Source organism: Sminthopsis crassicaudata, chromosome 3, assembly GCF_048593235.1.
Source record: "Sminthopsis crassicaudata isolate SCR6 chromosome 3, ASM4859323v1, whole genome shotgun sequence".
Taxonomy (NCBI): Eukaryota; Metazoa; Chordata; class Mammalia; order Dasyuromorphia; family Dasyuridae; genus Sminthopsis; species Sminthopsis crassicaudata.
The window spans coordinates 86,739,811-86,758,150 of record NC_133619.1 but is presented as its reverse complement, the minus strand read 5'-3'; the positions used below and the strand labels follow the sequence as shown (position 1 = coordinate 86,758,150).

The following is an 18,340-nucleotide window of genomic DNA, read 5'->3' as shown; positions in this document are numbered from 1 at the left end:
TAATTCTAGTCCCAAATATGGACATTTCCCTGGCTGTGTTGCAGACTTATGTGGATATAAATTGAAGGGTATCTTCATCTGGGCCTTTTTCTTACAAGGGGTGAGCAAGGTAGAACTGCCTTACCAATCAATAGTGCCTCCTTCTCCGACTTTAAGCCTTGAGTCCGTTTCTCAGTATTATTCTCTCGGTCTTGGTTGACCAGCGCCACAGTCAGCACATTGATTTCCTTTTAAGAAGCAAAAACAAAAAATATGTTCATGTGATTTCTTACATTTTGATCAGAAATTGTCTTTTCTTTTAAGTGTTCTAAAAGAAGCTTTTCATATGCTTTTATTTAAAGTTGAGGACCAACTATTCTTGAATAAATGATCTATTTCCTGGACAGCAGAGAAGCAATTCTGAAAGCCAGTTTGTGTCCTGCCGTTTCCACCTCAGAGAATAACTCTCTGTCCAAGCGCCAAATTTGTCATTAGTTATTTCTAACTTTGTTCATGTCTTAGTCTTACATGCTGTTTGGGGGGGGAGGGCTTTGCCAGGCGTGTGTGTGTGTGTGTGTGTGTGTGTGTGTGTGTGTGTGTGTGTGTGTGTGTATGGAAATAGGGGCTTTTAGAGACCAAAGTAATAGGAAGCTTTGATATAATTGTTGTTTTTGTGGTAGAAGTCAAGGGTGGGAAGATCCTTGGACGCTACTGCAGAAGGTAGATAAAGACAAGGTTGGGAAATTCTTTTCTTCTGGAAACTAAAAATGAAGAATTTGTACAACAAGCCAGTAACATATTAAATCATCAAGGCCAAACTATTCTAGTTCTTTTTAAAGGCACTTGTGCTTTACAAAAAAAGAAAGAAAAAAAAATTAACTCATGTTCTCCCAAACCTTTTCAATTTCACCATGAGTGTAGTGGTTTTCAGACAAAATATAAATTAATTAAATTAGCTTTATGGATAACAGAACAATTCTATCTTTGTGGGGCTATAATAATATAATAATAGATGATATTTATTTAAGTTTGCAAAGCATTCTATACATATTATTTCATCTTATCCTTCCGACAATGCAGCATAAGGGCTGTTATCCTCCGCATTTTATAGAACAGAAACCGAAGATGAGAAAGCTTAAATGACTTGATGGAGCTCACCTAATGAGCCAGGATTTGAAATCATATTTTCCTGACTTGAAGTCCAGTACGTTAAGTACTATCTACCACATAGATGTGCTTGCAAGATTTAATTCTTTACGTAAAAATAAGCAAGCACATTTATCTCATTAATATGCAACTTTGTTTTCATCTTCAATAAATGGTAAAATTATATGTAGATCAAAGAATTATTTTGGGTTTATTCTTTATGATTTATTATCATAATCATATACAAATACCATATCATAAATTATATGATACTAATATGTCAAAATATCATATCTTAAAATCACATCATGATAAATTCTTTATGATTTATTATCAGTAAATGTTTGATTTGTATACCTATTTTATATACCCATATACATGGAGTTACATAAATATTTATTGGATGAAAAAAGGTCTTGAGTGGAAAAAAATTTAAGACTGCTTGCCGTAAAGAACATGATTCAATCTTAGAGTGAAAGGACATAGTCCAAAATAATAGATTAAAGAAAAATAAAAACAGGAGATTGGGAATCCAGCAGAGCAGTGGAGAAACCACTGGATTTTTGGGGAAGGTACATGGAAGGGATAATTTAATGGAGGGTGAAAAAAAATAGAAAGGGGCTGTAATCAACCAAGAGACTGAGATTTAGAATATAGAAAGGAAATGAAGGATCTGAAAAACATTGAAGGATCAGTTGTGGGCAATTACAAGGATCAGAGTTATCGTGGAAGATTTGTTAAATTATAGAGAATAAACCAAGATTAAATCAGCAGTGAGAGTGAAGGGGTTTTAGAGTGGGAAAGATAGTTTAGAATATAGAAGAGGGAATAATTTGACTTATGGGTATCAATGGAGGACTGAGATTAATTGAGGGACAAGTACTGGTAGGAAACATGGGTTCATTGGGCATTAAATCAATGTTTTTGGTGAATTTAGACTTATTAGTTCAAGACCATTAAGGGACGAGGTGGCTAAAGCCTGTTCCAGTCATGGGTGAACTATGACCACCGGCAGAGCCTTCAAGGGACCCATCAATAATCAGAATTGACAGTCACATGGCAAAGCACTTAAAAACACAGAACAGACACACAAGTTTATGTGGATCAGAAGAGAACATTTTGTGTAGAAGGAGCCCGGGGAAAGGACTCATTTCCTTGGGGATGAGACAGCATATGGTGATTCCTGATTATGCTGTCTCAATTAGAGCTTGAGAAAGATTGGGAGTTCATTCTCTCTCCCTGAGCTAGTGGGGGTCAGACAGCCTGCAGAGCTCCATCAATAACAGGCTCTCCAGAATGGGTAAGAACAGCTAAGACCCAGATTTTTGTGCCTAGGAAGGGAGGAATTGAAAGGCAAAGCTAAGAGAGAACGATGGCTCTCCAGTGGTCTCATAACAAAAGAGATTTTGGAGGGGAGGGGACCCTATCAAACACAAGATTGCATTGATCAAGAGAAACACAAATTAGCTCTAGGACCAAGTATGGTTAATATTTCCTGGATAATAAGTGATGACATCAGAATTATCATTTTGTGTTGCATAGGGAAGAGGTACAAAGAGTGGGTAAGGCAGTGTCCTGGGGGCCACAGAGGAGTGCAGAATAACTGATTAATTAAAGGGAAGTGGAGAGACTGAGCCATTCATGCTTTTAAGGAACAATAGGAAATGGCAACGGCCAATGATGCTGAGCCCAATCAAGTGGGTACTTGCCAAATGTCTCCAATACAGAATCAAAAATCAATCAATAAACATTTATTAATATTATAGCACTTTGCTAAGCTCTGGAAACCAAAGGAAAGAAAATGTCTCCGTAGAAGAAAGGCCTAGTGAATTTTATTGATTCACTCTTGAAAGATGGTCCTGAAGTCAGGGATGTGCTCAAACTATTTATTGCCCACTTGGGGAAAAAGAGAAAGCAAGGTGGGGTGAGTGGAGGTGAAGAAAAATAAAAAGGAGCTAGAACCATAACTTCTCAATCAATAAGCTGAAGGCTTCTTTTCTTTGGAAGCAACTCTCGAGACTGACTGACAAGTGTGATTTATGTTTTGGCCATTCATTTGCCACCACGGACCACTAATAGTGAGCTAGGTTAACAACCTGTATAGCTCTGAAGGAAGCAGGAGACTCGGGGCTTAGCTGCTGAAGGACAATTCTTGGCTTTCTCTCAGGCAGTATGTAGTGATGCGTCGAACCCTGAATTTATAGGACAGAACTCAAAAGGGGGATGGAAGGAAAGACAAGGATCTGGGCTAAAACCTTTATCATGGCAATGTGGCATGACCCTCTGGCTGCTCTAGGGACAAATCACGGACTCAAACAAGCAATCAAATACTTATGAAGTGCCTACTACGTACCAGGGCTGTCTGGCACTGAGATACACGGGGAAAAATGAAACCATACCTGCCATCAAGAAGCTTGTATTCTACTTAAAGAGACCACGTATAAATAGATATAATATCAACCCAGAATGCATCTTGCGGGAGAATCACAAGTCACACTTAGGAGAATGAAGCGTATTCCAGGCGTGAGGGGGGGTCAAGGTGAAATCGTATTGTGTTGTGGGTAAAAACGTAGGATCTGGTTAGACTACAGCATGTGGGGATGGGAGCATAGGGAGAAAGGTTTGAGGCAGATTATGAAAGATTTAAAATGTCAAACAGAAGATATAAAAGAGACGCAATATAGTACATGTGTATATAATAATATACATCACATATTATATGACATTATATATTACATCATTACCTATCATGATATCATTATATATATCATATATATGATATAGTACATATAATACAGTATATAACATATAGACATGATATAGCATAATGTAGATATAATAGAGTCTCTAGAATGTTTTTTAACAAGGGAGTAAAGTAGTCAAACCTGCTCTTTAAAAAATCCCTTTGGCAGCTGAGTGGAGGTTGGATTGGGGAAGGGAGGGAGCAGTAAGCCAGGAAGTCCAATGGAGAAATTAAAGCAGCATTCCATAAGTGATGGAAACTGAATTAAGTAATAAGGAAGAGACAGATACAAGCAATATTATGGAGGAAGAGATGGCAAAACTTAGCAGTTAAGTGAAGTTAATGAAGTTCAGAAGCCGAGAGAGCAGGAGGATGATACTGCCCTCAGCAGAAATCGGGAAATTTGGAAAATGAGTAGGGTTGAGGGGGGAAATGATTTCTGTTTTGGACTTGAAGTGTGAGACGCCTATGGAATATCCAGCTTGAAACACCCACCTAGGCAACTGAAAGGGGGAAACCACACCTACATTTGTCCTTGCTTAATATAGCTAAGCAACTGTATGCTAGTATAACTTCGTTTTGCAATAAACACGAAGTCTTTTCTTAGAAGTGACTCTTCCAGCTATATCCAGCTGGATATCTCCGAGATCTCTTATTTTGATTATGTTCTTTCAGCATCTAATAGTATCTCCTTTGGTTCTCAGGTGATATTTGATTGATTACGCTTGGATACCATGCTATATTAGTTTATTTTATTTTAAAAATTTAAAAATGTTTTCAAAACAGACATTTTTATTTTCTAACCAAAAATCTAACTACCATTATGGTCATTTTTCATTCTCCTTGTCTGCTCTCGGTGGTTTCCATTCTCTGCCCTGGGCCTCTCCTCCTCAGTCTGCTGCTTTAACAACTTTTCTCAGCTGTTTTAATACAGGTGGAGCTGCCTGCCCTTTTGGCAACAGCTTCAAGACTAGGGACTTTGAAGCCAGATTTTCCATCATGGTGGCCCCCACAGCTTTGGCTGGTCTTTATTGCTTCTCATGAAGTAGATTTTTGCAGCCCCCCCACAGCTGGCCCTGCTTTCTCCTAGCAAACTGTCCGAATTCAACATATACTGGGATGTGAGTCAGCATGGTGATGATGTGCACAGCCTTCTGGATGAAACCGTTGAGTTCTTTCTGAAGGTCTTGGACAAGGCTGGAACTGGGGAAGAGACTGATAGCTTAGCCACAGGTAGAGATTCAGAACGTCTCAACGGCATCCAGTCCTCGACATCCTTAACGGATTCCGATTGGAGGAATCTGGGCATAATGGGAATAAGCTCCCTTACCACAAACCCAACTCACATCGACTCCCTCGCTCATCCTGACTGTGGGGCTGCCCAGACCCTAAAAGGGAAGTGCAAACAAATGGCTGCCTTTCCCCGACTACCTCAGGCTGAGAGGGACATGCTGGAGGACGTCCTCACTCGGAGTGGGGCCGACTGCAGTCCCTGCATCTCTATCTGAGTCAGTGTTGTCCTGGTTAAAACAGACCTGCAGTCTCCAGGCCAAAGGCCATCCAACACAATCAGTGCGGCGATGGGAACAGGTCCCTTAGACTTCTAAGTTCCGCTTCCTCTCCGTGGGGTATGGACACTGTTCGGGCTGAATTTTACAATCGTGATCTTTTTATAAGGGGCAGTAACACTTGGATGAGCAATGTGGGCGACTGGGTTTCTATCTCACTCTGGGATCACTCCTTCTTCTCCCATTACTGAGTCACTAACACACCGGCCTCATTAAGCTTTCTGAATATCTCATAAGCCAACAGCTTTAGAAAGCCACAATGGAGTCTAGCCTTCGTAGCCTGGTGTCTCTGGAAAGCACGGTGGATTTTCCCATTTTTGGCAGGCCCTACATGAAATACTATTGATCTAGCTTCTGGGTACCAGTTGGAGGGGAATTTTAAGTCGCTGGTTTTACAGGGATCACCCTTATAAGCCAGAATAAGGAACATCTGCTTTATGCGTCTGAGGAAAAAACGAGAAGGGATCATCCATGCGAGCTCTAGGCCAAAGTCAGCACCCAGGTGACGTGTTTCTTTCCCTGGTAGAATTTGTCTAAGACTTTCCTGACTTCGCCTTTGTGGAGCTGCGGTGTGAGCTCAGGCCCACGAGCTGGCAGTGGGACACAGAACCAGTATTTGAGTCTGGGAGCTGTCTGAGGACTAGGATGAGGAGGCCCTGCCCAATACCCAAGATCCTGGCTCTCGCAGAATGCAGACAGGACAAAAATATGAATACCCCACTGTATTCATTTAATTTTTATAATGTGTAAAAGTGTCTCATGCATAATATACCTTCACTGAATTGAAGTAGCATGTTAGCTTTGATGTTTCCTGATAAAAGTGAGAATAAATACAATTAAATATTAGGATGTGATTTAGGTGAGAGGAAGCTCACTGGATAGATTGCTAGGTCCAGCAGAGTCAGGAAGACTCATCTTCCTGAGCTCAAATATTCCCTCAGTCATTTACTAGTTGTGTGACTCTGGATAAGTCACTTAACCTTATTTACCTCGTTTCCTCATCTGTAAAATGAGCTGGAGAAGAAAAAGGCAACCCCAGCATCTTTGCCAGGAAAATACCCAATGGGGTCCTGAAGAGTCCAGGACCCAACAACAACAGCACTCACCACCACAACAGCATGAGAGGGCTTTTGCTAGGGAGTTTAAAAGCCTAACAGTTTTAGAGACCTGTTCTTCCTTATCTATGTTACCTTTGCTTTCTGTAAATCACAGAGATATTATTTTTTCCTGAGGCTGGGGTTAAGTGACTTGCCCAGGGTCACACAGCTGGGAAGTGTTAAGTGTCTGAGACCAGATTTGAACTCAGGTCCTCCTGAATTCAGGGCTGGTGCTCTATCCACTGCACCACCTAGCTGCCCCCAGAAAATTCATTTGAATACAATACAGTCTTATCAATATACTAAAATCAACAGAACTGTAATCATTAGCCATTGCTATAACTACTACAAAACGCTATCTAAACACCAGCAACTTTCTTCCACCACTCACATATTTCTATTTATATCAAACCTTGGTCTAAATTATCTATTGGGTAATATTGTCATCTGAGTTCCATCATTCCTAATCAAGCTGAATTCAGATCTTGAATTTTATAAAGTTGACAAATCAAAGCTGTTTTTAATCTAAAAATCCCTTGCTTTAACTACCCAAGGAACAGGAAATAATTATTTTTGTTTTCCACAGTAAAACCATGATTCCAAGTGAAGGCGAACATCCAAAAGAATATATATATTTCAGTCATCTATTTCTTATATTAAAAAGATACTTCCTACTTTAAGTGGGTTAATATCCTCTGACCCTGAAAGATGAGATGTACAATGAATTACATGATGCACAAAAAATGCATCCTTAGGATGTCTGAAACAGACATGAATGAGGCTGGGAAGAATAGGGTGAGAGAAGTAAATGCTAGGAGTGTATGAAGCATAAAGTAAGAAGAAAACATTAGACAGAGGATCAAGAGCTTCCTCACAGTGAGACCTATTGGACTGTGAAATAGTCTTCCAAAGGAAGTGGTGAGAATACCATTTACTTGAGACCATAAAAAGCACACAAGACTAGGAAGTACACTACAGGTAACAATTCTGAATCAGTGCAGGAGAACGAACAAGATGACCTAATAAATCTTTTCTAACTCTAACTTTTAACTCCAGTTTTTCTGATTTTTGAAAAGAGTCATTAAAGGCTCAAAGAAAAAGGTTTTCAATACCAGGAAGCTAGATGCCCTAGTCTTTTTTAAGACTTCTTAGTGGGTTAGTTACTTGCTGCTGAATTATCCCCTCTAAAAATCCTTGTCAATTATTTTGAGGAATGACAAAAGATGATTCAACTCTTTTCACTATGGGTGGTTTCCTTTAAGAGTTTACAGAGCTAGCATTATTTTAGGAAAAGGACTGAGTCAGGTATTTCCTTTCTTCTAAAACACTTAATTTATACCTGGCTTTCTGTCTCGTTATCATTTTCTTTCACTTCTTCATTTCAACATCAAGTTTCTTTCAGCACTTATTCCCGTTTTCATTTCTTGATATCTGATTTCTGTCCCCACAAATGAGGGGCAATAAGAGGGGAACAGATATATTGAGAGTTCATCAATGCTAATAATAATTTACAAGAGAGTTTTTTCCTTCATTGGTAGAACCTGAGTAAAGCTGTCATAAAAGCCTGTTTCTCCTAAGAATTAAGAGGAAAATCTTCACGGAGATACAACATTTCATAAGACTACTTTGTAGGGTTGTAAAAAGGATGGCCAGTCTATGGTGTAGAGCCCAGCTTCTAAAATTGTGGCTTCTGGACCATTTGGGGTCACATTACTGAACGTGGTAGTCATGAAATTATCATTTATTATCAGTAAATGTTTGATTTGTGTAGTTATTTTATATACATATATACCTTGGTTTACATAAAAATTTCTCAGATGAAAAGGAGCTGCAAGTGAAAAAGTCTTAGAAACCCTGGTCTAGGGGGCCAGAGGACAATGTTTATTTGCTAATTTTACTTTTTTCTTTAAAGTTAAAACAAGAGAATCTCTAATGAGGGAAATAATGAGTTTAGAAGACTTAGAATTCTTGTCAATTTTCATCATAGTTAGGAATTCTAATCTAGAAAAAAAATGGCTCTCTCTGTGTTGGATGATGAAAGGCTAAGTCTAATCACTTATTTCAAAATAAAGGCTGAAAAGGTGAAGGGACTCAAGAAATGCCTCAGTACACTGCAAATTATCAAGGAAAATGAAATGTCTTAAACAATGAAAGAGGGGTTTCAATGCAAAAAAAAATTTAAAATAGAAAAGTATATGAAAAAGCAGAGGGGGAAGTCTGGTTTAAGGTATGAGGTTCAAAAATAGGAGAAAGTCACAGAACAGAAAGGGAAGCTGAAGGAACATCTATGGTCTGAAAAAACCCTGACCTCTAAGCTCTTTCTGAAGAAGAGGGAACTAAATTTTCTGAGAAGGAAGCAGCTGCTTATCTTCTAGGGTATGATAAAGTGGAATCACAAGTACTAGCAAACAGTACATCATTTAGTAAGGACTAGAAGAAGAGAAGGGTTGGTTCAGGATGCTCAGATGTTCTGAGATAATTATTCATCAAACTGATAATAGAGAGCTCTATTATCTTTTGGGGACATCTAATCAAGACATAGCAAAGACATTCCCCCCAACCTGTCAGAAAAAATGATCATCATCCACTTCTGGTAATTCACCTGGGAACAAATGATACTTCAAAGAAAAACCTAAAAAGGATTGCTAAAGTAGGAAGTCTTGGGCAAGAAACTGGAGATCACAGGTGTGTCAAGGGGGTGTCTCCTCACTGAAAGCAAGGGGTGAAGAAGAGAAAATCAGATTAGGAAAATAAATAGTTGGCTGAGAAGATGGTACCTGACAATGGGATTTGGATCTCTGAACTGCAGCCTAAGATATCAGAAAAACAGACTCTTCAACATGTGTGAAATATACTTAATGAAAGATGACATGGACTTCTTTACTTGTTGTGCTCCAGAAGTCTAATAAAAAGAGTTTTTAGCTGAAATAGATGTAGAATAGGAAAAAAAAAACTGCCTGTTCTTCCATTATGCTACAGTGTGTACTAAAAGATACACTATAGTGAATAGTTATAATATACGGAGAATGATAGCAATTGACAAAATGATTAGAAGACCATAGGAAACTAAATCCAAGAAAGTAGCAAAACTTAGGGCCTAAAAGATGCATATCTTACATAATAAAAAAGAAATTGAAGTCTTAACTCAAAGAGTCAATTTTGATTCTGAAGTTATCACCAAGACTTGGTGGACTGACTACAGACCACATGGGTACACTTCATATATACATATGATAATTTTAAAATCAGAGTTGGCTTTTCTTTACATATTTGTATACACACACAAGATGGAAGCAAAGGCAAATGCACAGTCTATAAAGAGACTGAAGTTCAATTTGAACTCAAGTCATTCTGACTGTGGGTCTGGAGGTGCCCTGCCTAGCTCTATCTTTGGTTATCTATTTCACCACCTACCTGCCTCTGAACAATTCATATCTACCATTTTTTCAATACCAGAGGATGTGATTCATCTGGGACAGGTGAATTGAATTCATCATTATTAGCAAGGCATTCTCTTACTCTCTTGACATCAATTCCTACCAAAATTCTAGAATGTGCTGCTAAAGAGATATAGAAATGAACTTCCAAAGAGGGGAAAAACTCTAAGATAGATCAAACATTCAAAGAACAATTAATTAAAATATTTTACAAATTGATAGCAAAAGAAGGAAAAAAAAGAAAAGAAAAAAAGAATTCTACCAAATTCCTTCTATGACATATTATCTTGATAACTAAACCAGGGAAAATCAAAACAAAAAAAGAATATAGGCAAAAATTTTAAATAAAATATTAGCAATTAATAAATGGTCTAAAGTTATGAATAAGCAATTTTCAAGGGGAAAAACTAAGTTATTTAGAGTCAAATGAAACATTACTTAGAATATAAAATATAATAAGGTTTGATTTATTCCAATAATACAAGGTTGGTTTGTTATTAGGAAAAGCATAAACTTAATTAACCATATTAACAAAGTCCAAAAACAAATCATATGATTATATGAATAGATACAGGAAAAAAAAACTTTTGACAAAAAACAATACCCATTTCTAATATTGTATTAAAACAATCACATAAAATATGGGGAAAACTGGACCTTTCCTTAAAATGATGAATAGTTTACATATAAAACCAAGAGCTACTGTAATGAAGATAAATGAGAATCCATTCTAATAAGATCAGAGTGAAACAAGGATTCCCATTCTCATCACTTCTTTTTAACATAATATTTACTCAAACTGCTGGTTACAGTAGTAAGATAAGAAAAAGAAATTGGGGAATAATCATAGCAAGGAAGAAACAAAACTATAACTTATGCAGATATGATAGTATAATTGAAGAACACTAACGTGTCAACTAAAATTAATTTAAACAATTAACAACCTTAGCAAGCTTGCAGAATTTAAAATAAATCAACACAAATCGTCAGCATTTCTATATAAAACTAATAAACCTTAGGTAAGAAGAGATAGAAAGCAAAATTATATTGAAAATACAGAATTTATAAAGCACTAGGAAGTGACCTCCCAAAATACACATAAGAACTATATTAATGCAACTACAAAGTACACAAAGACAAACTTAAATAAAGTGGAAAACTTCTAATTATTCCTAAGTAGGATGAGCCAATATAATAAAAATGAAAATACTACCTAAATTAATTTTCTTATTCGATGCCATGCTAATCAAATCACTAAAGAATTATTTTATAGAACTAGAAAAAAATCCTATGAAATTCATATGGAGAAAGATAGATTAAAAGTCTAAAAAGAAATAATGAAAAGAAATGAAATGAAGGGATCTAATAGTGCGAGACTTCAAACTATACTACAAAAGAGTAATTATTTTTAAAAATGGGTATTGGTTAAAAATAGTGAAAAACTTTAGTGGAATACATTAGGCATATAACATCCTGAAGCAATGTATCTAATGCCCAACTATTCAATAAACATAACTCCAAGATCATATCTGTGATAAGAACTTAGTATGTAACAAAAACTGCTAGAAAAATTGGATATCTGTATGGAAAAAATTGGATTTAGACTAACCACTAACACCTTGTACACAAAGATAATCTTTACTGAGTACATGATTTGGATATAAAAAGGTTAGAGCATAAATAAATCAGAAAAATATTACTTCTCAAATTTATGGATAGGAAAAAGTTCATGATAGAGATGATCACAAGATAAAATAGATGATTTTGATTATAAAAATGAAGTTCTTGCATAAACTTAATAAAGAAACAAAGTAACCTTTATAGAAAGTTTCTCTAATAAAGATCTTGCTTCCAATTTAAATAAAGAAATGTTTCATCCTTTCACAAGAATAAGAGCTATTCCTCAATGGCTAAGTGATCTGAGAATATGAATAGGCAGTTCTATACGTAGGAATTATAGTCAAATAAAAATGCTTTAAATTACTACTAATTTGAGAAATACAAATTAAAGCACTTTTGCAATTCTATCACACACCCATCAGAATGGTTGAGATGACAAAAAAGAAAAATGATAAATGTTAGGGGGACCAAGAGGAAAACAGGTATACTGATACATTATTAGTGATTTTGTGGGTAGACATGATCATTAACAGAACCAGAAGAACAATTTGTACAATCACAGGACTATAAAAACATAAACTTTAAAGGCTGTAACAACTATGATCAATACAAAGATCATGTCATGATTCCAGAGGACCAATGATGAAACATATCATTTATTACAGATAGGTCACTGATGTAGGTTTATACACATGCATGTACACATACACACATACACACTTACACAAACACACATTTGTATTGTTTAGCTCTGCCTATTTGTTAGAAGAAATTTGTCTTTCTTTTCTTCTTTCCCCTACTGGCATAGAGGATGAAAGGGAGAGAAGATAGATTTCTATTCCTTTTTTTAAAAATAGAGATGAAGGGGTGCTACAAATGTGAAATGTTTAAATGAGTAACTCAACTATTCAAGATACATCTCACAAGTTGGGAATAAGCTACAAATGTCTGTAATAAAAACACAATGATACAATTTAAAAATAAGTTAAAAATAAAGATATGTAGAAAGGGAAGTGTGATCATTTAGCTTGTATAGTTTCATCAAACCAAAATAATTACATTTCCTTTTTCTTGTTTTACTAATCTGGTAGATGAGGGAAACACGTAAGAAATAATTTACCTAAACATTAGCTAAATTGTGATAACGTGTTTTATGCTCTTCTTCTACAAAAGATATAAAGATGAAGGTTAGATATGATATAAATTAGAGAATTAATCATGGGACTCAAAGAGTAGAAATCCTTGCTTACTCTCTCTTGGGAGGGATATTTACAGTGGAGTGCCTGAGCCTCAATGCTTGTCCCTGTGCTGCTTGACATTTTATCAATGACTAAAATAAAAGTTTCGGTCATATACTTATTTTTCCCCACTAATGACAAGCTTAGGAAGGATAGATAATATACTGAATGGCAGTCAGGATCCTCTAAGATCTTGGCAGGCTAATTAAATTGGATTAATTGAATAAGTGAATTGAATTTAATGAAGATAACTGTAAAGTCACACACCACCAAAAAATAACTTTACAGGGACAAGATGGAGAGATCTGAAAAAAGATCTAGGAGTCCAAGCAACAGTGTGATAGGGCCACCAACCCAGGTAATCCGATCTATCCATCATTAACGGTCAGCGTCATTTTAGCCACGTCCTACTCTTTGTGACCCCGACCGAGGTTTTCTTGGCAAAGATACTGGGGGGGGGGTGCTTGCCATTTCCTTCTCCTGCCAGGGTCACACAGCCAGTGAGTATCGGAGCTGAGGGGGAGCTTTGAGCAGGGAGATGCCTTCCTCCCTCCGTGCACTAACCGCGCCACTTCCCTCTCTTAAGGAGAGACGTATCTCCGGAGACGAGGAGGCCACTGGGCCGCGGCACTTCCCAATGGCCATCGCATCTGGACAACGCTGGGCTTAAGCACCAGTTTAGCAGTGATAAGGCAGAGGACACCCAGAGGCAGGAAGAGAATGGTGAGGGTGCTCCAGGCCCGGCCCTGGGATGATTTCTTACAGTCACTGAGGATGCTTAGTTTAGAGGAGAGAAGAGCTTAGGGAAGGGCAGAAGGCGGGATGTGAGAAAGGAGCCAAAGGAACTATTTTCAAGTATAGGAAAGGATATTGTGTGCATTCAAATAGTAAAAGGCAGATTGTAAATTGTAAAGAGGCAGATCTAAGTTTAATGGCAGGGAAAAAATCCTAACAATTAGACATATTAAAAGAATGGGAAGGAATTCATTCCCTCTTTAGAAATTTTCAAGTCAAGCCAAGGATGATCAGTTATTATGTTTTGGAGAGGAATTTTCTTTCTTCAGGCATGGGCTGGAAATCGGTGATAACCCCCTTCTCTGATTAAAAGGTAGAGAGCAGAGGAAAAATAGAAGGATGTTTATTTGGATTAATTTCAATAACACGTCCCTATGCTAGGCAGTGAGGGGGGGGTGTTCAGGAGCGAGAAGTAAGGTTCAGTTGAAATATTTGTGATGCTTCCAGACCCACAAGGGCAGAGTGTTACAGTAGATGGGCACTGGAGCCGGGGCAAGGTGTGTTATTCTGGGTCTGAGTTCTGTGATTCCCGGCTGTAACGTCCCTTCCCTTGTCTAAATCTTGGTTTCCTCACCTATTATACAGAGACAGTAATCACTCTCTCCTGGGATTGGTAGAAGGGAAGCACTTATTATTACTATTTGAATTACTTCTGAATTATTATTATTGTTAATAAGAAGCCAGTAAGCACGAGCACAGGCAAGTTTGCAAGAAGACAAAGTGAGAAGCGGACGAGGGACAGCCAGGATGAGCAGAGAATTCTTGAATCTTTCAACAGTTAAAAAAGACAGTTGGACTATCAGATGCTCAGCAGGGTCCAGTGGGCCTTGGGTATTATGGGGTTAGAGTTTCTAAGGGTTCTTTAATCTAAGCAATCACTAAGCCTGGGACTGCCGGCCCCCCCCGGGAGGGTGGGCTGCCACCCCCAGGTGACCTCTTTGGAGGGGGGCTTTCGTGCTCGGTGCTTGCATTGAGGAGGCGTCCGGAGGCGTGCTGATCCGCCCGAGCTCCGGAGAGCCTATTTAATGGGAGAAGTCTATGGGCTCTTGTTCCTCAGCATGGATGCAGTCATTCATCACGATGCTATCACATCCTACATGCTGAGACTTTCCACCTCATTGGTGTTCAATTGCTAGACCCCTGAGCCACGAGGAGTATTTGTTATGTTTTAGGACTGCTCTAACAACTGGGCTTAGAAAGTGTTCTGGTTTCAAAGGTCAAGCTGGCCCAGGTCTTCCAAGGGGTGCTGGGGAGAGGAGATCCTAACATACCCCCAAATGCCTTTGCCACAATGTGGTCATAGGAAAGATGATGCTGAAAACACCGAACACACACTCCCATATTCCCTAAGCTGTCTGGATTCCCAGCAAACTTGGGAGACAGCAGGGTCTCCAGCTGAGTCTGATTAGCAATTGTTCTCATACAATTATGAAGGCAGTGGGAGGGAAGCAGACCAGGAAGCTATCTGGGGGCTGATGGATCAAGGACCAGCCATATCAGAGTAGCCTTTGTGAACAGTGGGGAGGGAGGGAGAGGGAGACACACACACACACACACACACACACACACACACACACACACACACACACACACACACAGAGAGAGAGAAGTAGTATTACCTGAAGTGAGGCAGCAGAAGTGGTGCCTTATTTACTAAGGAAAAATAAGAGATTACCAGAGAACAAGTGGCAGCTTTATAAAAAAAATGAATTTCACATCTGTAGTGTAAGACTCTAGGATAATTTCCTAGGCTAGGTCCATATATGTCCATAATCCTCCCTCTACTTCTACGTATTGTCTCTTTTCTCGAAGGTGGGCAATTTTAAGGAGAGTGCAGGGAAAGAAAATGATCATTTATTCAATAAAAACATATTGAACATTTACTAAATATAAGGCATTGTACCAGGCTTGGGGGGGGGGAGATGCAGAGAAGAGCCAGATGTCCCTGAGTACCCTGCGTCTGAGGCACTTTAACAGAATTGGGGACATAAATATAAAACACATGTAATAACTACCATAAAGTCTATATAATGTGCTTTAGGACAGTGGTGCCAAACTCAAACAGAAGACCTTTACATACACTTGCAGCCTGCAGATTAACTTAGTTCTAAAATGTACATTATTGATGTTTTACTGTATTTTATTGTTTGAGTGTTTCCCAATTACATTAATCGTCCCTTCTGAGACTGTTGCGGCTGGTGTGTGTGACTCCTGTGCTTTGGGTGTTAAAAGGATGTGTGACCAGGGAAGGCTTCATAGAGAAGGTGATACTAATACACAGGAAAGGGTAAAACTGACCATCAGGCAGCGAGCTTCAGTCTGTGATCACTGACCACATGTTGGCAAAGAGACAGTCTTGAAACCTGACTGGGTAACTGCCATGCTCAATAAACTCTGATGACTCCCTATTACACAGGGACCCAGGATGGACTCTATTCTTTTTCTTTCTCTGTCTCTGCACCTCCTTCCCTCTCTTCCTTCCTCTCTCCCTCCTCTCTCTGTCTCTCTTTCCCTCCCTCTCTTCCTTTCTCCCTTCCTCTCTCTCTGTCTCTCTCTCTCACCTTCTCCCACCTCTCTCTGTCCCTGTTTCCTCTCCTTTCCCTCCCTTTCTCCTTTCCTTCCTTCCTTCCCCCTCCCTTTCTTCCTTCTTCCAGTTTAAAGTCCTTTACAACCTAGTTCTTTTTTTATTTTTTTTCCCTGAGGCTGGGGTTAAGTGACTTGCCCAGGGTCACACAGCCAGGAAGTGTTAAGTGTCTGAGACCAGATTTGAACTCAGGTCCTAGCCGCCCCTACAACCTAGTTCTAATCAACTTTTCCAGCCTTGTTACATGCTTGGCTCCCCTTGTCAAATACAATAGTCAACCAAAGTCAGTCTCCTATTTGTTCTTCTTCTATGACATCCCACGTCCCTTCTCTCTGCCTTTTTATAGGCCGTACCCCATGGCTGTGATGTGCTTCTTCCTCTCCTCTGCATGGAGGAAGTCCACATTTTATTGAAAGCTCAGTTCAAACACCACCTCCTAGAAAGACATTATTATTTTAAAGTACAATACAGAAAAGACTCCAAATATCTTGTGCCTAAGGTCATAAAGGAATAATTTTAAAATCATTATACCATATGACTTTATATATCTCCTATGTATATATATGATTATATGTATATATGCATGTAAATACATGTGTGCATATATACATACGCATATACACAATACAAATAGACATACAAATATAGACACACATATAGGGACATGACAAATATACACATATGTATAAACATATACATATATTCACCTCCTATACATATGCATACATCCACATGCATTAACATAACACAGACATACAAATAGTATACACACATTTACATGTATACACATATATAGATACCCATATATTGGAGGTATATAAATTCATACAGTAGACTCATCATTTTCAAGTAACTCCTTTATTAGCTTAGTGTATACACACCCATATGCACATACCTCATAATCTTCCGGTTGTTAGTGTCTCCTTCACAAAATTAACTTGTATGATATGTCAATACAAAATATAGTTACATTTATACATAAATACATATGTTTGTGTATATACATTTATATATGTTCATCTTGTCTCTCACTATAGACAGCAAGTTTCCTGGAGGAAGTTTTGTTTGTTTGTTTTGTCTTTGCATCCTCCAAAACTACTACAGGTACCTAAACATGGCAGGTAGTTAAACAATATTTAATGGTTGTCTATCAGTCGATCAAACTGCAGACATTTATCTTGAGAATTCCTCCATGACAACAGAATCAATGTTTGACAATGCACCATTTTAGTTGGTAGAAATGTTTATCATCATGTAGGCATTACTTTATATAATTGTATGGTATCATAACCATCATTTTAAAATAATTCTTTTATTGGCTTAGGTATGAGTTATGTTGAGCTTTTTATGTATAATGTTTTGAAATAATAATGTCTTTATTATCTTGGGTATGAAACATGTTGAGTGGTTTTTTGCCATCATTATAGACGATGGCTATTTGCAATTCAAGGGGATAATGTCATTTCCATTTCTTAAATGTTGCCTTATTAAACGGCAAGTTTTCTACTGCTTGCTGCCTGAAATATCACGTAATTGAGGATATCACTTTATTTTTCACACCTAGCTGGAAAGGACCTTAGAGACAAAGCATTACATCTGCCATTTATAAAGTATTTTCTTCACAACAATCTTGTGAGGTAAGAAATTCAAACATTATTGCAGCATCCTACAGGTGTGGAAACTGAGGCACAGAGACATTGAAGTGACTTGTTCACTATCACACGACTAGTCAGCTGAAGAGATGGGACACGGATCCATTTTTTCTGACCCTTGAGTCTAATTCTCTTTCCATTCTGCCCTTTTCTAAAATCCAACCTTCTCATGTTACTGTTGAGAAAAAAATGAGTCTCAAGGAAATAAGATACCTTATCCAAGGTCACAGAGTTGAGAATCAGAACACAGGTTTTCTGAATACAGCATTATTCCCAGTGTGCCAAGTTAAGCAAAAAATACTTTTCATCTATAGCATACCACTGTATTTCTGGATCATTCTGAAGGGAAAAAAAGTAACACATTCTCTACTTCCAACCCATTCTCTGTTTCCCTGTGCTTTTCACTCTCCATCCCCTCAACAGACTTATACACCCGGCCCCCTCACTGCTTGGAAAAGTATAGACATAAACAATTTCCCTA

General features: G+C 38.1%; 1 protein-coding gene across 3 annotated transcripts in view; it reads right to left on the bottom strand.

Moving 5' to 3' along the window:
- Window positions 1-18,340, bottom strand: part of ENOX1 (ecto-NOX disulfide-thiol exchanger 1) — a 366,224-nt gene that overhangs the window by 21,955 nt on the left and 325,929 nt on the right. For all 3 annotated transcript variants that reach the window (XM_074299169.1, XM_074299168.1, XM_074299167.1), the window contains one exon: window positions 125-227. In XM_074299169.1, the coding sequence (XP_074155270.1) occupies window positions 125-227 (103 nt within the window). The remainder of the gene's footprint in view (window positions 1-124; window positions 228-18,340) is intronic.